The 17813-nt window shown below is 36.5% G+C and overlaps 1 protein-coding gene across 21 annotated transcripts in view; it reads left to right on the forward strand.

Annotated features, from left to right (window-relative positions):
• The window catches only part of EIF4G3 (eukaryotic translation initiation factor 4 gamma 3), a 362972-nt gene that overhangs the window by 187774 nt on the left and 157385 nt on the right, over positions 1-17813 (forward strand). For 9 of the 21 annotated variants that reach the window (XM_046002289.1, XM_046002331.1, XM_046002445.1 and 6 more), the window contains 5 exons: positions 975-1088; positions 4600-4632; positions 14997-15017; positions 15877-16056; positions 16638-16752. In XM_046002289.1, the coding sequence (XP_045858245.1) occupies positions 975-1088; positions 4600-4632; positions 14997-15017; positions 15877-16056; positions 16638-16752 (463 nt within the window). The remainder of the gene's footprint in view (positions 1-974; positions 1089-4599; positions 4633-14996; positions 15018-15876; positions 16057-16637; positions 16753-17813) is intronic. The other 12 variants (XM_046002400.1, XM_046002406.1, XM_046002415.1 and 9 more) reach the window with 7 other exon arrangements.

A 17813-nucleotide genomic window follows, 5' to 3' on the forward strand; every position in this document is an offset into this window, starting at 1 on the left:
CATTTGACAGTTTGGACGTTTACATGACATACACCAGTGGTGTATCCATTTTTTCAGACGGTAAATAAATTGCAATACAAATTAAAATGCTGTCATCCTCTTTGCTCAGCCTTTACATGGATTGCAATAAATATTGCAAAGACTGAGAATTTACTCTAAGTTCATCCTTCTGTTTCACAAAAGTATATAGTGGCTTCAGCTGTCCATTCCTTAGAACGTCGTTTCGTGCCCTGCATGACTAGTTTTTGCCAGAAGGTGCTTCTGTAACATCTCACGTTGTATCTCACATTCCTACTTGTATCTCAGCTCTGTGTTTTCCTCAGAGTACAGGTATCTTCTTTTGGTTCCCCACCCCTGCTTTTTTGCCTGTAGTATAGGGGTATTTCATTGCATTAGCTCCTATTCATTTGGTTTTATGCATGAACTGAGAAATGTTGAAATGTATGAAAGATTGCTCAAAGAACTAGAGATCATGGACTGCACCAAAATGTAATCTCTTTCTTACCCTCTTCTGTCTTCCTTTTCCCTATTGCCCTCTTCTCCAATACCTGTTCTTAGATCCTGGTTCTCCCCAGGGGGTGGAAGAACCTTTCTAAAGAGGTGGGACTTTGGTCCTAGTTGCCTGTTTGCTTGTCTTTTTTTTTTCTTTTTTCTTTCTTTCTTTCTTCTTTTTTTTTTTTTTTGCTGAAATGATCAACAAGATGTCCGATGCAAGTTGTGTTCTGAGAGTGGTTTGGGATTGTGGATACTTGACTACCTGGAGTGGGCCTGAGATCTCACCAGATTAATTTAGATAGGCCCTGCTTCTAGTCATTAAACATGGGACATTATGGTAAGCTCTTACTGCAAAGAACTATGGCCCTCTTCACCCCAACCCCCCCTTTATAATTATTGAAAGAAAAGAAATTTACATGGTTAGAACTGGCGCAAAACCTGACTGAAGAGCTGCATCTCTAAACCAGTTTTTTTGACAGCCCAGCAGAACAGTGCCAATACATTGCACAGACAACTGGAAGAGGAGGAAGGTTTTGGAACAGACTCCCGTTTACAGGTCCTTGGCTGGAAGAGGCTGGATAAAATACTGCATTGTAAGCAATATAACAAACTGTACTTCTTGCAGGCAGTGGTGCCTCTGGCACTCATTATTTTTGACCACATCCATTTATTGGCTGATGAACAGAAATGCTTTGATTGCTTTTTCTCTGGAAGTCTAACCTAGCATGGCAGCTTCTGCCAGGCATAGCGGGGAAAAGAATAACAAATTGGGTGGGACTTCTTGATTGGGAATTAGACAGGAGTAATTTGGGGTTTACATTTTTCTTTATTTTAAACTCAAAGAGGGATATCCCTTTCAGATAAATTTGATATTAAAAGATAAATTTCAAGGCTTCTTTTTCCCTCTTTCCTTTTTATAATTGAATATCAAAGAGGAAATTGTCTGTAGTTGTCAGCCATGTTTCTGTGGTCATAAACTCTTCAGATACTATCCTCTATGCAATTTTTGCCATCTGCTCTGCTAGTGACCATTACCACCCCCATTACTAAAAACCACACACATAACATCCCATTACATATCCCAAAACAAGTGCAAGACTAGCAAACCCTAGACTACTCTTGCTTGTTGTTTTGGGTCCAGTTTTCTTTATTTCATTTGTGTTGGTGCTGGGAGGGTGAAGTTGGGATATGAAATTTGACAGGATTGCATTTTCTTTCTACATCCCAAGTTGCCATAGTTTAGTCTCATCCATCCCACAGCTATCTCAACTGGTGAGGAGAGGTAAGCTGTTGCACTGAGGAAGGGATCCTTCCCTTGGCTTTGTAGAGCAGCTGAAGCTTACTCCATTCTATTTCTGCATTAATGGGCCATTGGCAATTGCACAGTTTAGGCTCTTCTGTTCTTCCCTGGACAGCTGCCTTTGCAATCCAAGTGGCTTCACGTGGCACCCCCTCCCTCTTTCAGGTTATCTATGTGTCCATATTTCTAGTTGATGTATAGTATCTTAGTGAAATTCATATTATTGAAAATTTGTTTAAAAGCAAAAAGGTACTGGTTAGTTACATATCTGTTCCATTTTCTGGTTATACTGGAACTCTTTAAAAAATAGTTTATTTTTAAATAGCCTCCAAAGTATCTATTAAATGCCTCATTGGAAGGGGGGAACAGTTTGGCTTTTGCAGTAACCTGTATCCACTGGTTATATTTTGTGGTTCTAAGTGCCAAAGATGCCAAAGATGCATTGTTATGTTGGCCATGCCCTATTGCCAACTGTGCACCTAAGAGTGAGTGAATGGGTGGGTGGGTGGCATTAACATTGGATCCAAGTTCACAGAAGGCTGCTTTCCTTAATATCTACAGTCCTCACCATCTAAAAACCCCTTAAAAAATAAAAGGAAGAAATAAATGTTTCTATTTTTAATATGAGCCAGCAGCGACTACAGTTTGTTCTGTTGCTTACAGTTACCCATAGGATTAAGACTGTTGTCATTCCAAGTGGAAAGCTCAATAGCCAATGGTGACTAGTGCAAAATAGACTAGGGTACTTTCCCACTAACTTGTGTCTTTTTTTGTTTTTTTGTTGTTGTTTTTTTTATAATATATGTGTAATTTTATAAGGTACTCCTCTTGCTCATAGAAAGTTCTCTTTTGACTGGAACCTTCCAAATATATGAAGTTGCAACTTTTATTTTAGAGCCTTAGATATGAGACCTTTCTGTGGAACAGTGATAAGACAGGTACTGCTGTACTCAGGTTAATTTTTTAACGTGGCCCTTCTCTCATTTTGTTCAAAAGTGTCATGAAGAAACATCTCACTTCCACCCCCTACTTTCATACCACATGGGTGGTATTGCCTATTCTTGAAATTTGGTGTCCATAGTAGAGGTATGATCTGTTTTCTTTTCATAATTGGAAAACTGAAAATATAAGACCTCAGTTTCTATGAAGAGAAAAAGTTCACGAAGTAAAGGTGCCCTTATCATCATTCTAAAAAACTCTTTTACAGTAGATAGCAGATATAATGGCTGACCTAACACACTCTAATCATACAGGTCATCAAGGGCTCGTTAATTTATGCTGAAAAACTTTGAATTGTGTTTAGGACACTTTTCATTACTTGAAAAATAGATGATGTTTTAGCTTCTAAGAAGAACTCTTAATAAAGCAGTCATCAGCCATCTCCTACATTGTGGCACGTGCTCCACTGCAATTTTTTGAAAATTATTTACGTGAAATAACAGCAGTTGGGGAATAATTCCACATCTCTTGCATGTAACTTAAATTCTGAGTATGAGGGATTGGTTCTTAGGCAATCTTCAGTCTGATCCACCTGCAGTGTTGAGTTAACAGAAGGAAGGCTTTCTAGGAAATAACTGAAGACATATTTCAGTTTCTTAAATGTATTCCATTCAAGTCCTGTGTGGTTTGCGTTCAAAACTGCTTTGTAAATATTTTCTTTTCACTATTAAGGGGGTCATTAACATTGCAATAGTTAATGTGTTAGTAGCCAGTACATGACACTATGTCCCGAATAGTTTTCTCTGTCTTTTTTAGTGAAATCACACTGGAAGTCTAGTTAATGGTCTAGTGAAGAATTAGTTGATCTTACAAGTTTAGTATTTAAAATTTTATTGGTAGGAAAGCTTTTTCTTTCATTGTATGTTAGGGAAAGTAAGAGTGTGTGTATTACCTGCTTTTAAGCACTCTGTTGGGCTAAGGAGTTATATTTTTTTGTTTCTTTTTATTTTCAGTATCAAATAGCAGTAGGCACATATGGACAGTGTTGTGCTCTTGTGTATAAAAACTGAGAGATTTGATTTCTTTCACTCTTTTTTCTTCCTGAGCTTATAATAGTACCACTTTGATTAATCATTTTAGAGGATGATCTTCTTCACCAGCTATTTGCTTTGGTATGCCTGATATTAAATTTCACTAGTTAATTGTATTTAAATATATATGTCGTAATTTATATATTTAAATATATGTTTATATATTATAAATATATTTGTATATTTATAGATATATAAATAAAATTTTATTCTTTAACAAATAAAGGAAGATACTGAAATTTCCATTTCATGTGTGAGATACCCATTAAACTAAAGTGAGTTTGAAATCGGTCCTGTTAACATTCTTTATTTCCTGTTGGACATTTTAATTACCTCCTGGCTATTTCTTATAATATAAAAACTTCTCCATTTCCTCCAGCTGTATCAGTTGCATAAGCACCCTTGACTTTTTCATGTTTGTCTTAATATAATCACTTAGTATTTCAAACCTTCTTTTGCTTTATTTTAGGATTTTTTTTTTTTAAATATTCCTATCAGAGAGATACCCTTACGTGCCTAACAGCTTAGCTGTTTCTCTCCCAGCTGATAAATGGCAAACTATAGCTGGAGTGGTGTTAACCTGTTGAATCTTAGTACCTGTCTGTCACTGTCCTGCAGCAAAGCTTTGACTGTTTGTGTTTTTTTTTTTTTTTTTTTTTTCTTTTCTTGTGGGTTTTTTTCTTTTGGCATATTGTGTGACATTTTGGTTTTTGTTGTGGTGTTTCTGACTCTTTGTGCCTTTCCTTTTGTGTTTGTTTTCCCTCCTTTTCTCAGTTTGCAGCGGGGCCTCGACCTGCCCATCACCAGGTACTGTACCCTTGCCCCTTCACTATCACCTTCAACTAATAGGTGGGGGCTTTAGTAGCTGCTGACCCTTAGAATGCTGCCATTCCAGGGAACCACCCAACCTTTGCTCTTTAAGAGTAGCTCCAGTCTCCTGTGATTCTGTTCTTTTTGTCCTTCACTAATTTCACGGCATTTTGTTATTAACGAACACATTCCCTTCTATTAATGGTACAATTTAAAAATAATAAAGTGGTTTTTTTCCCCAAAACAATAATTGCTCTCAATTTAGGGAACCCTGAAAAATTTCAGGTATTGTAAGCCCTCACAGATTTTCTGGTTATATGTATTGTTTAAATTTGACTGGAACAGGCAACATTCTAAGGGTTTTCTGTTAACATTCTGATGTAACTTGTATTGATGTGTATAAAATAGCATTAGTATTTCTAAAACCACTTAATCTCAGTTACTAACTTAGATCTAATATCAAATTAACAGAAATACATAGTCATTTGTTTCATAGAATTATTCTCAGGATACGTAGAAAATAAATACATTATTTAATTTTAATATTTGTAGCCAGTTGGTTCTTTTTAAATGAAGTAATTATATAAATTAAAATTCAAAAATGTATATGCTGACACTAATTTCTTTAGCAGGAATATACTAGAGCAGGTGATTTAGGATAAAGAAAAACCTTGCAGGGTTTTTCCCTCCAAATAGCTTCTTACAGAGTGTCCTAAAACATTTTCTCTTGCTACAGTAGAAAGGGCCTAGACCTTACAGATCTGGGTTCATATTACCAGCTTTACTGTGCAACCAGCTGGGTTAAACAGATCTTTTTCTGAGCTCAGTTCCCTCATATGCAAAACGGGAATAAATGCCCTCCGTTTTAGAGATAAGATTCTTTAGGCATCTGACACAAAGTAAACAGCAATAAGTGGTAGCTATTTTTTGGTACTGTTATGCAGCCTAGCATGGTTTGATAAAATGAAAGAAGTGTTACCCATTGTTTACCTGTGTTAATCATAGTTAGAATTCTTATTACTGAGTAAATGGACCTGGTGTAATTGCAGGATTTCATTGTCTACCAGTGATTTAATATAAGGCTCTATTTCTCAAAATAAAGTCTTTTCAATTTAGATGATGTAAAACCAAGCAGATTCTGAGGTGCTAAGGACACTTTGCAGGAGAACTGAGATATGGTTATGTGAAGTGGATGGCAATTCTTTGAGTTAGATGAAGACATAAAATTCGGGTATTTTTTAGTATCAACAGATAGTGTTGTTAAAGTACTTTAAGAGCTTGCAGTGTGGTGTCAACTAGACCTAGGTTTGAGTCTTTTTTTTTTTTTTTTTAAGATTTTATTTATTTATTTGACAGAGAGAGAGATCACAAGTAGGCAGAGAGGCAGGCAGAGAGAGAGGAGGAAGTAGGCTCCCTGCGGAGCAGAGAGCCCGATGCGGGGCTGGATCCCAAGACCCTGAGATCATGACCCGAGCCGAAGGCAGCGGCTTAATCCACTGAGCCACCCAGGCGCCCCCCCTAGGTTTGAGTCTTATTAACTGAGTGGTTTGGGGCAATTTATTCACTAGTCTCAGCCTCAGTTTTCTCATCTGTAAAATGGAGATATTACTAGTACCCATCTTAGGACTGATATGAAGAGTAAATGAGATAATGGAAGGACAGTGATTAGCAGTGTTTGGCATATACTACAATTCTAGATTGATTACTAATAATTGAAAAGAATATAAGCCCATAGATAAAAAGGTTGGTTATAAATTTTATAAAACATTTAGTCAACGGTCATAGAAGCAAGGCTTAAATTTTAGTCAGGGATCAAGCCAGAGAGCTGCTCCTAACAGAGAAACCTGGGAGATCTCTGCTCCAGAAGCAGAGTAGAAAGAAACTACTGATTAAGAAAAACTATTTCTAAGCTCCTTCTATAAGGCTGAGTATTTCTATAATTTCTGTTGAATTGCATTGGTCCTCAAATAGGGATGTTATAGTTAAGCCTTTATAAAAAAGTCTGCTTTAGGAAAATTTGTTTTCTGAACTTTCTCCTGAGCCTAAAGTCTTGTGATACTCTTTGTCTTCTTTAATTCCAAAAACCAAGGAAAACTTAAAGGAGTCTTGGTGAGAAAAGGTTGATTTCATTTCTGAAATGATTTTCATGTGTCATATGACTCAAGAAAGTTTTGGCAGATTGGTTATTTAGCTATGGGACGATGCTTGTGAAGTTATGGCATGTTTCAACCATTAGAAAAGTAGAACTCTCGGGGCGCCTGGGTGGCTCAGTGGGTTAAAGCCTTTGCCTTCGGCTCAGGTCATGATCCCAGGGTCCTGGGATTGAGCCCCGAATCGGGCTCTCTGCTCAGCAGGGAGCCTGCTTCCTCCTCTCTCTCTCTGCCTGCCTCTCTGCCTACTTGTGATCTCTGTCTGTCAAATAAATAAATAAAATCTTAAAAAAAAAAATAAAAGTAGAACTCTCTATGTGTATATACTTATTATTTATTCATTAGCAAGGAAAATAATTACATTTTGACACAAGTTCTTGAAGATCGATTCTTGAGACGGATCATAAATCCAGAGTGTTACTTTTGGATACAAAAACTTCAGATAGCTGGCTGCTTTTTACTCTGGCATTCCTCCTTTCTAAATAGCAGTTAAAAATTTTTCATAACACCAGAGAGAATGGAGTAAGGAAACCTATAACTTTGGTGGAGGCAGCAGTAGGAATTAGTCCCCTTGGCAAACTAGGAGAGGGAGGGCCGGGAGTTGAGTTGAAGTGACACTGCGGAGTGGGAGCTAGCTGAAGCCGTGGTGTGGCAGAGGGCGAATTGGTAGGAAGAGTTTGCTCTGCTTTAGCCATGGCTGTACAGTCCAGTTTGGTTTGTTGTAGTATGGAATAGGCATTGGCATTTTAGGTGGGATAACCAGTTACAAAATCCTTTCCTGTAAATTGCAGTTCATTTAGCAACCTTAGGACTCTAAATGCCAGTAGAATTCCCCCAGTGACAATTAAAAAACAAAACAAAACAAAAAACACCTTCACATATTTCCAAATAACCCCCATGGAGATGATACTGTTTCCCATTTGAAAATTAATGGTTGAAGTTTGTATTTAAAACAGTCTTCTCCTCAAATCTAAAGTCATGTAGAGGGGCTCCTTGGGTGGCTTAGTTGGTTAAGTGTCCCACTCTTGGTTTTTGGCTGAGGTTGTGATCTCAGGGTCGTGAGACCGAGCCCCATGTCGGGTTCCATTGATGGGCATGGAGCCTGCTTGAGATTCTTTCCCTCTCCCTATGCTCCTCCTCACATCGCCATCTGATGTATCAAAAGAGAAGGGAAGGAAGATAGGAAGGAAGGAAGGAAAAGAAAAAGAAAGAAAGTCAGTCAGGTAGAGGTTCATAGAGAAGGAGATGCTCCTAAGACAAAACAAAAACATTATACATAGAAACTTGTATAATGAGAGCAAATGGTAAAAAAACATTGAGTGGTACACAGAGAATACATTTTTAAAGGGTAAAACATCTATGTCCTAGGTTATTTTTGGTTTGTTGTGAATTGAAGGCACAAATGATTTTTTCATCTATAATTGTTTTCTTTGGCCAGAATTAAATCAGGGGTTAGAATTAGCTTTGAATAGTTAGTCTATAGATTTCTTATTTCTCCTTTATTGAATTGTTCATCAGTGGCTGCCTTTCTGACCACATATCCTTTCATGCTTTGATCTTTTTTTTTTTTTTTAAATACAATAATTTGATGCTGGATGATGGTTCCTGTGATTGTTGTTTCTAAAGTCCAGCTGTAAATACGTTAAGTTTTTGTGACTCCTTAGTAACCATTGGTTCTATAAACATTAAAAGAATAAAAATACTGTTAGATAAGCTAATTGGAGGTAATTGCTTGTGAAATGAAAACACGATTGTCCAGTTTATTAATCTAGAACCTATGTGTATATTTTTTTTTTCTTCTTTGTAAAATGAAGTTAACTGAATTGAAATGAAACAACATCTGGATAGTCTATATTTTTAGTTGAATAGGATCAAGAAACTTATAGAATGTATTTCTTGGAACTTTTAGGTAGAGTATCTTTATGTGTGGCCAGCTAGAGCTCTTACTGAGTGCTTCAAGTCAGGGATACCATGCTCCAGTTAGAATTATGTAAGCCGTGTCTTCTTCCAAGACCATTAGTTTTTCAGTTTTAGGCTTTTACAGGGATTCTTTCAGATTAATTAGGATGTTCCATTCTTTTTGCATTTTGTAGCCTGAAGAGAGCTTTAGATTAGACTATTTTCTTACAAGGTAAAAGAAGAAGTACGAAGTAATTTTATATGCAGACACCCATGGCTTTAGAAATATGGCAACTATTTTTACTCTGATGTTTGAAAATTCCAAGGTAATTAGAAACAGAAAGAACAGAACGTACACTCATAAGTAAAGCAAGTCACTTGGTATAATGTAGATTCTGGCTTGTGTTATTAATTTCATGTTTAGTTGTTGAAATTTGTGTAGTTGTGGTTTAAAGTTACTTGTGTTCCTGTCCTTATTTTACTTTTGGGTTTCACAACAGAGATCAAGTGTTGGTTATAGTCTATGGCTGAGTAGTCTGCATTTTGAGAAAGACCAGGGAATTGGTATTTAAAAGTGTTCATAGAACAAAATATTTTGCAGTGTGTTGATATATGATTTTAGTTCCCATAATATTGACAAATGTTGAACAGTGTGCCATATTCGAAGTAATTGGATTTAGTGTAAACTAAATCTTGATAAAGCTTGACAGTATTTCACATCAAGGAAATATGTTACCTAGTGGCAAACAGCATTGAAACTGTGTATGTTTTCCTGTTGTAGTTTTGTTCTTTTTGCTAAAAGATTAAAAGAAAAGAAAACAGCTGGCTTATTTTTGGTTTTTTAATTTTTTTCATTATGACCCTTCAAGGTTTTTGTGTTGTTACATTTGAAGTCTTAGTTTCTGACAGAGAAATATTTGTATTGCTCTAGGCAGTTTCTTAGATTTGGAAAATAAAATAGATGAAAGCTTAGAGGTTTGTCTCTGGGGTCAGACTTGGCATATCAGAGTCTAGTGGATATTACTTGGAAATAAGATCAAGCTTTTATGCAGCCTTATGACCAGTCCTCTTAGATTTTTCAGAGCTTAATGCAAGTCAGTCATGGGCAGTTTATCTAGTGCCTTAATCATCTAAGAGTTGTAGGGTTAGGGCAGAGATAGTAAAGAAAAACAGGTTGGGAGTTGGCATAACTGGGAATCTTAGCTTCATTACAAACTAACTTCGGGCCTCAGATTTCTTATCTTGGGGAATGGATAAAATATGCTCATAAGTGATAAAATATTGAAGTGTTACAACAACTGCACCTATTTCCTAAGGGGGTTATGAGGATCAGAGTACCTGCCTGTCAGAGTCCCTGGCACATAGTAGATTCTGGGTAAATGTCAATTTTCTTTAACAGTGACATAACCTGCTTATCTTTCCCTCCTTTCTCACCCTGTTTTTACCTATGAGCAAAGTATTCTACAAGGATGCTCATTTTTCAGAGTCTGCAGCATGAACAGACAGAACACCTGTCCCTGAACAGAATCCTTGGGGGTTTTTCCTTCCATCTGACATAATCCTCTATGGCACTACTATCTAGTAGAACTTTTGTAATGGTGGTGAAAATTTTAATGTATCTGTGTTGTTCACGACACATGTGTCCACATGGGGCTATTGAGCACTGAAAATGTGCAGTGCAACTGAAGAACGGAGTCTTTCATTGTAAGTCATCAAATATGGCAAGTGGCTATTGTATTGGACAACTCAGCTCTAGAGCTTACATCTTCTAATTCTTAATGAAACATAAATTTTGTGATATTGGCCACATGCAGGGAAGGTACAGAAAGAATTTAGAAAGTAATAGCCTTCGTTATAAATTGGTGTAAGTCAGCAGAGTATCTGGTTGATACGTGAATGATATCCCATTATGTGGACTCTTCACTGCTTATTCCCTTACAACTTGTGAGAAAATTATAGCACTGTTATTTTTCTCGAAAGTACTTTAGAATTTTTGAAGATATTAACCTAAAAAATTCATAATTGCAAATCTTACTGTTCCTCCAGGAGGCTGAACTATATATTGCAGAAAGCTAGGGATTTCAGAAGCATATTTTTGATATAGTTTTTATTGCTTTGCAAAATAATAATTAGTCTGTAGTTTTTTCCACATAGGAAGAACTAATGTGATTGAATATGATTTTTCTAGTTGCTGAAAATGAATGGGTAGTTTTCAGAGAACATCAAATCATTATGTAGTTTTTTAGAGACACCCTTGTCTTTTGATGATTTTAGAAAGAGTGAAGTCATGAAAAGTGATAGAATTACCAACATACTCAAAAAACATTTATTCCTAATGTTATTGGCCAGGAAACTTTAGGTAATGGTATAATTATCACATCTTTAGAAGGATTTTCCAAGGGGTAACATTTTCCTTCTGGTTTCTAGAGTGTTACAGTGAAAGTTAGCTATCACGAGTACTCTAAATTCAGCCTCTGTTATAAATGTATCCAAGCCCTTTGGAAAAGTTGCACAAAGTACCACTTCAAATGAGAGCTGATTCTTTCCCTTGCCATTCTCCTGGCATACTAGTGGGCCATTGAAAGACAAAAGATTTAAAACAGATTGAAATCAAGTTTGGGGACGATAATTATCTTGTACATGATTCCTCCCTTCTCTACCTAGCCTTCTCTGGCATTTTCATCAGTGACTTGGATTAATGACATGCCTGTCAAATTTGCTGATGGTTATGTGGTTTTGACCTTGTATTATACATTTGGAATCCAGAAGTATCTGTACAGTCTGAAATGATGGGTTGAAATTAGCCAAATACATTTTCAAAGAAACAACATACACAGTTCCCTATCTGAACTTAATTACACAGCTCTGAGCGTATACACAAAAGTGAAGAACATGACTTGTTGCCAGGTTATATATAAAGAAGACTAAGGGTTTTATGAGATTATAACTCAGTACCAATCAGTAATAAAATGTGGCTGACAAAACAGCTCCTGTTATTCTTGGTTTTATTAATGGAAATATAGTCAGCCAGAATAAGAGAGAGATGTTGCTGTTTCATTTAGCAACAGATATTGAGTGAGGCCAGGTACATTCTAGGGAGACACCTCCTGGGCATTTGTGTTTGGTTCTCTGTTTAGTGAGACTTAACTGTGGGACCATATTGAGAGAAAACTAAAGAGGGAATTTAATATGTTGGTTGGAGGGACAGGGCATGGAGCATAGTAATTGGCTTTGAACAAAAAATAGACATTGGTGTGAAGGTTGGCAGTGATGGATGTCTCCGCATAACTTAGAGATTTATCACTTCTGTGGAAGAAGGATTTGACATTAATGTGATTTTAGGAATATTTATTGGGACCGGAGGGAAAATGATACAGAGAGAAAAATTTGGAGCCAGTAGAAGGAAAGTCAGAACTCCATATAATAATGAAATGGACTGTGTCTTTGGTTGCTCAAATGTCGTAACCTAAAGGGCATGTCAAATAAGAGATTTAAATTTTAGGTATGTGGTTAGACTAGATGGCTTATACTCTCCTTCCATCTAGCATCCTAGAGAGTTTGATTGGTGGAGAGGAAAAGGGATTCAGAAGCATTGCAAGCAGTTCGGGAAGGCCCGTTCACATTCACGTGTAGTTTGCTGCCATGTCCACCCACAGATTTTTAATTTCTTGTACCACTATTAGATCTAATTCTGAATTTACAATTGAATGGTTAGGAGAGAGTACATTCATTTTTTATTTCTCTTTTTATTTCTTTCTTTAGTACATTCTCTTTTTTTTTCTTTGCCTTTCCAGCCATTACACCTTTTTTAGTCCTATGGATAGTAGAATCTCCTGTATGGGGGAAGGGGAAAGGGAGAATGAGGAAGGGAGGGAACTTCTCAAGAGTGAAAAATAAGCTCCAGACAGCCTGTCCTTACAAAATTCTTGTGCAGTGAGTTTGAGTAAAAGGTCTGTTAAATGTTGTACCAAGGAAGTAAAAGCGTATGAACAGGTATCAGTTACTTTAAGGGAGATAGGGAATTAGAGTCTTGTAGGTAGAAGAAATTTATTTTCCTGTATAATAAACATGAATTTTGTGAAGTAATTGCTGTTACCAGGAATGTTACGATTGAAGGATATGCCACCCATTAGGGCAGTTGGATAAAGGTCTCACCACATCCCTTGAGCCTTAGAAAAAATTTCTTTTGACTGTCAACAGTTGTTTGAAAATACGAGGGATGTTCCATTTCATGAGAAGTAGAGTGTGTAAAAGTTAAAGTTTATACACCTAAATCTGACTGTGTTTAAATTATGAGTGGGAGACCTTTAGAAAGTTACTTAATCTCCCTGTCCCTCAATTTCTCCATATATCTAATGGAGGTGTTAATAATACTACCTGCCTTAGAGGTTTGTTTTAAGAGTAGTTTACTATATATGGAAAATAATTGGAGTAGTACCTGGTAGCTAGTAAGTGCTATATCAAGCTTCAGTGTTATTTAATGTGCATATGTGAATATACTTTCCTACATTGCTTCAAAGCTGAAGTCTTAGTTTATAAAAAATATTGCATGTCCACATAACCATAAATTTTGTGGTTTTGTGGGTTCAGCTCTATGTTAATATTAGCACTATCATCAGAAACACTTGTTTATTTCTTTTTTAAAACCACTGAAGAAAACAGGCTTCTGAATCCTCCTTGAATAAGCTGTATTCTCAGCTGTCATAATCAGTGCATTAAAAACCCCAGCAGAGGAGTTGGAAACTAGTGCCAGGAGGACTCACATACAGTAAACTGTTAGAATTGTGGAGAAACTTTGCCCATATCTGCTTTTCTTGCTCTGTACAAGTTAGTAATACCATGCCTCTTCTGTGCACCAGGCAGTAAATACTCTTAAAGTAAATAGTCTTATAAAATTTGGTGATAATATAACTACAGTGAATCATCACCTGTTGTGTTTGATACTCTCTTTGTCTTGGCTGCCCTCTAGAGTTGGTGGAAGAGGATCTTCCAGGAGTAAGATTTCTGTCCACTGCATCCAACATGGAGTAATGCTCATTAATTTGTGCAGATGAATGACTATCCTCTTTTTGAAGCCTGTAACAGTTTTGTGGCTCCTGTCATATTAATCAAGTTATAAAAATGCTTAAGTTCATTTATGAAGTGTGTTTACAGCTCACATACATTGATGAATAATGGATTCTGTCTGCTGTGTAATTAAGAGAGGTGAAATGTAGGATGGAAAGTTTACTAGTTCATGTTCTTGGTTGCAGCCAACAGAATTATTGTGTCTGTCACCAAAACTGTGTCAGTGGAGATAACAGCAAGACTATTGTTGGTGGTGTGGTCCAGCCCAGGTTCCTGTTATCAACTTTGCTTCTTGTACTTTCTTTTCATCTTCATCAACTACTCTTTCTGGCCTTCCCCATCTGGTTCCCTCATCCACTCCATTATCCTGCTGTACTGTCTATTGCTTTTCTGTGACTTACTCTTTTTAGGGCTTTCTTTCCTGGGTTATGAAGGCCAAGTGGGGATGAGCCTTGGACGTTGGATCCTAATTCTTCCAAACAACACAAGATAAAAAGTCATTTCTTCTACTATGTGTGGGTGACTTGATGCTTTAGAGTAAGGCAGGATAAGACCTGAGTGGGCCCAAAGGTCAAAGCTCATCCTTGCTTTATTTGGACCAGTCATAATCAATATTCTTGTCTGGAATTGAGAGACAACTCAAGAGATTTTGGAGCTAAACCACATTTTAAGACTAGTTTTATGTTTCCTCATTTTAAAGCTTTAGGTGGGCTCTTATATGCCGTGTTAATTGAGAAGAGCAGATTTCTGTCCTGATGGGCCTGATATATTTTTAAAAGTTTAGTTTTTCTTAGGATGTTTGCAAACTTTAAAATAATAAATGGCACTTTTATTATTAACTATTTTGTCCATTAAAGATGGTGGATTATAGAGAAGCTAAATAACTAATGCCAAATCACATAATGGGTATCTGTAGATCCAAGAACAGGAATCAGTCCCACCTGTACTTGAAAACAGACATATCCTTTCAAGCTGTTATAACTGGTAGCTACTATAAGAATATTTTTTGCCACTGGATTTATTTATATTAAGTGTGATTCAGTTCTTCAGTTCCATGTGTCCTTGAATTCTCAAGTGGAGAATTGTCATTCTGATTTTCTAATCTTCCTTCTTCTCCTATTATTACTAAATAGAAAGATATTTTTGTTGAGCTGCATGCTATGTCCTACCCCTTCCTACTGATCTATAAGCTTTTCCATTGGCTTTCTTTCTGTTTCCTGCTGCTTTCTTGCTTCATAATTGAAGGGAGGATTCAGACCCATCCAGGTAACAACTACTGGTTCTGCATGGCCTCTTTATTACTCTGTTCCCTTATCATTATTACAGTGAGATTGATTGTTTGCTGATGAATATACATGCATTCATGGTGAGAATTTATTATTGGTATATTGTTTCAAGGCTTTTAAGCCTATAGTGAGAGCCATAAATAACCACAGGTACTGGCTGCCATTTGATAAATTTGAGTTCTGCTCCTTCCAGACCGTTCTTAAGTCTGTCTAAATTTTCCACTTTTATTGCAAACTATTCAAGAAGGCAAAATTGGGTTCAATTTAATATGGGGTTGCCACTTTTTAGAAAAGCAAGGCCATTCCCATCATGTAATAAATCAGCATGTGACAACTTTCCTGATAGTTTAACTTGACTTCGATAGACTGAGATGAAAATCTTTATGTCTAGAAATATTTTATAAATTACTTGAATGGTAGCTTTTTAGGGGACTGCTTTTAATTTTTAATATAAGTACTTTTATATAGTAGAACAACTTTTAGAGAAACACAAGCTACCCCTTTTGTTATTTTATCACACATTTTAAAATTAATAATTATGGTATATAATTTTTTGTTTAAGATAGCTGAGCCTTCATTTTAAAAGTGAGACTGCCCGACTGTTTTCATATGTGTGAAAGCACTGATCAAAACTTGACTTCACTTGACTTAAAAATATTCTAGTAGAGAATATTTGTAGTGATCCCAGCCACATTCAGTTTAGCCTCTTTATGTGTGTATTGTATTTCCAATTCAGTTGGTAACATTTCTATTAGTGGACAAAAGGAGAAAGCTCAGATAGTAAAATTTACATATTCCCTTTTGTAAAAAAAATAAATATTTTTTTCTCCCCTCCTCAGTTTTTTCAGAGGCCTCAGATACAGCCTCCTAGAGCTACCATCCCGAACAGCAGTCCTTCCATTCGTCCTGGTGCACAGACACCCACTGCAGTGTATCAGGCCAATCAGCACATCATGATGGTTAACCATCTGCCCATGCCGTACCCAGTGCCCCAGGGTCCTCAGTACTGTATTCCACAGGTAATGTATCTCTCAGGTCTGTGTAGTCCAGCATTAGAGTGGGAATTAACCCAAATTCTCATCAAAGGAAGCAGGGAGGGTGGGTGATGGCATTGATTTTTAGTGGTATGTGAACTTTTCTGTTGGCTGTAAGTCTGGCCATTTTGTCATTTTCCATAATGTTGTAAGGAGATATTTCTCTTACATTTTTCTAAGATGTTTGAGAAATTATTTTTATCTTCTTGCTTTTACCCCATCCCTTTCCCATATCCATCTGCTCTAAAACAGACTCAGTAATTATGCTGTTCCTGTGATAACATTCAATTTCATTGAAAGCCACCAGCCTGAAATAATTTTACAGCGAGCTAATGTCTGTCTGTGCACTGATGTGCTGTCAGGATTTTACCTAACGCACATCGTTCTTTTCATCCTCATTGCATCTTGATGGCAAGCAAGCATTTTTCAAAGTATTTAACCAAGAGTTTTCACCTTATTTCAGTAATTGTCTTACACACACACATACACACACACAACTTTATTTTTTTTTTAATGGTAAGCCATCTTCATATTATTTATAAATATCTTTAATTTCTCTTTTATAGTACCGTCATAGTGGCCCTCCTTATGTTGGGCCCCCACAACAGTATCCAGTTCAGCCGCCAGGGCCAGGGCCTTTTTATCCTGGACCAGGACCTGGGGACTTCCCCAATGCTTACGGTAAGTATGAAATACTGAGGAATTCCTGCTAGTTCGTTTTTGTGTTTGACTCATCAGTTTAGGCAGTGAGGTTTACTGGTATAAAGAATTTTTAAATGAAATGTTGCAAACAGTTCTGAATTAAAAGCTTTTTAGGGAATGATTTACAAGGAAAGGGTATTACAGAACTATATTTAGTTAATGACACCACCTGAAAGAGTGGTAATTCTGTTGCAAAGAACCCATGTCTTAAGGTCCTGAATCTGCACCAACTCATCATTACTTAGATTTTTATTGGATTTTTGCTGATGGAATAAATACACAGTTGACGGTTGAACATCACAGGTTTGAACTGCATGGGTCCACTTAAACACAAATTTTTTGGATAGATACAGTATGGTACTATAAATGTGTTTTGTCTTATGATTTCTTTAACATTATCTTTTCTCTTAGCTTAATGCTTTTGTAAGAATATGTATATGTAGTACAGGTAACATATAAAGTATCTGTTAGCTGTTTACATTATTGGTAAGGCTTCTCGGTCAGCAGTAAGCTATATTAGATTAGATTTTGGGGGCTTCAAAACTTATACATGGATTTTGGACTGCATGCAGGCAAGCAGAGGGTGCCCCTGACATGTGTATTGTTCAAGGGTCAGTTATAACTTATCTCCCTTCCATTATTTCTTTTTCTCCAAACATTTATCACCATTTGTCAAAATGCTTGTTAACGTTTCCCTACTAGAATACACTATCCACAAAGGCAGTGAATTTTATTGTTTTGTTCACTCCTGTATCCCTAGCATCTAAAATAGTGACAAGGTATTGGAGTGGGATGCCTGAGTATAATTCAGTGTCTCTGTGATTCCTTTTCTGCAAAATTGTGATAAGATCTGTGTCATAGAAATGTTATGAGGATTAGTGAAATGAAAATGCCTTAAAAAATCACAAATGTTTTTAATGTAGAGAAATAAGTGCCATGTTTATACTTTGTGAACCAGTACTGAAATGACTTATTCCATAAATTTCTACCACACATTATACTTGGTTTATTATATAGAAAATGAATTCTAAGAGTTAAAA

Source organism: Meles meles, chromosome 1 (genome assembly GCF_922984935.1).
Source record: "Meles meles chromosome 1, mMelMel3.1 paternal haplotype, whole genome shotgun sequence".
NCBI classification, from domain to species: domain Eukaryota; kingdom Metazoa; phylum Chordata; class Mammalia; order Carnivora; family Mustelidae; genus Meles; species Meles meles.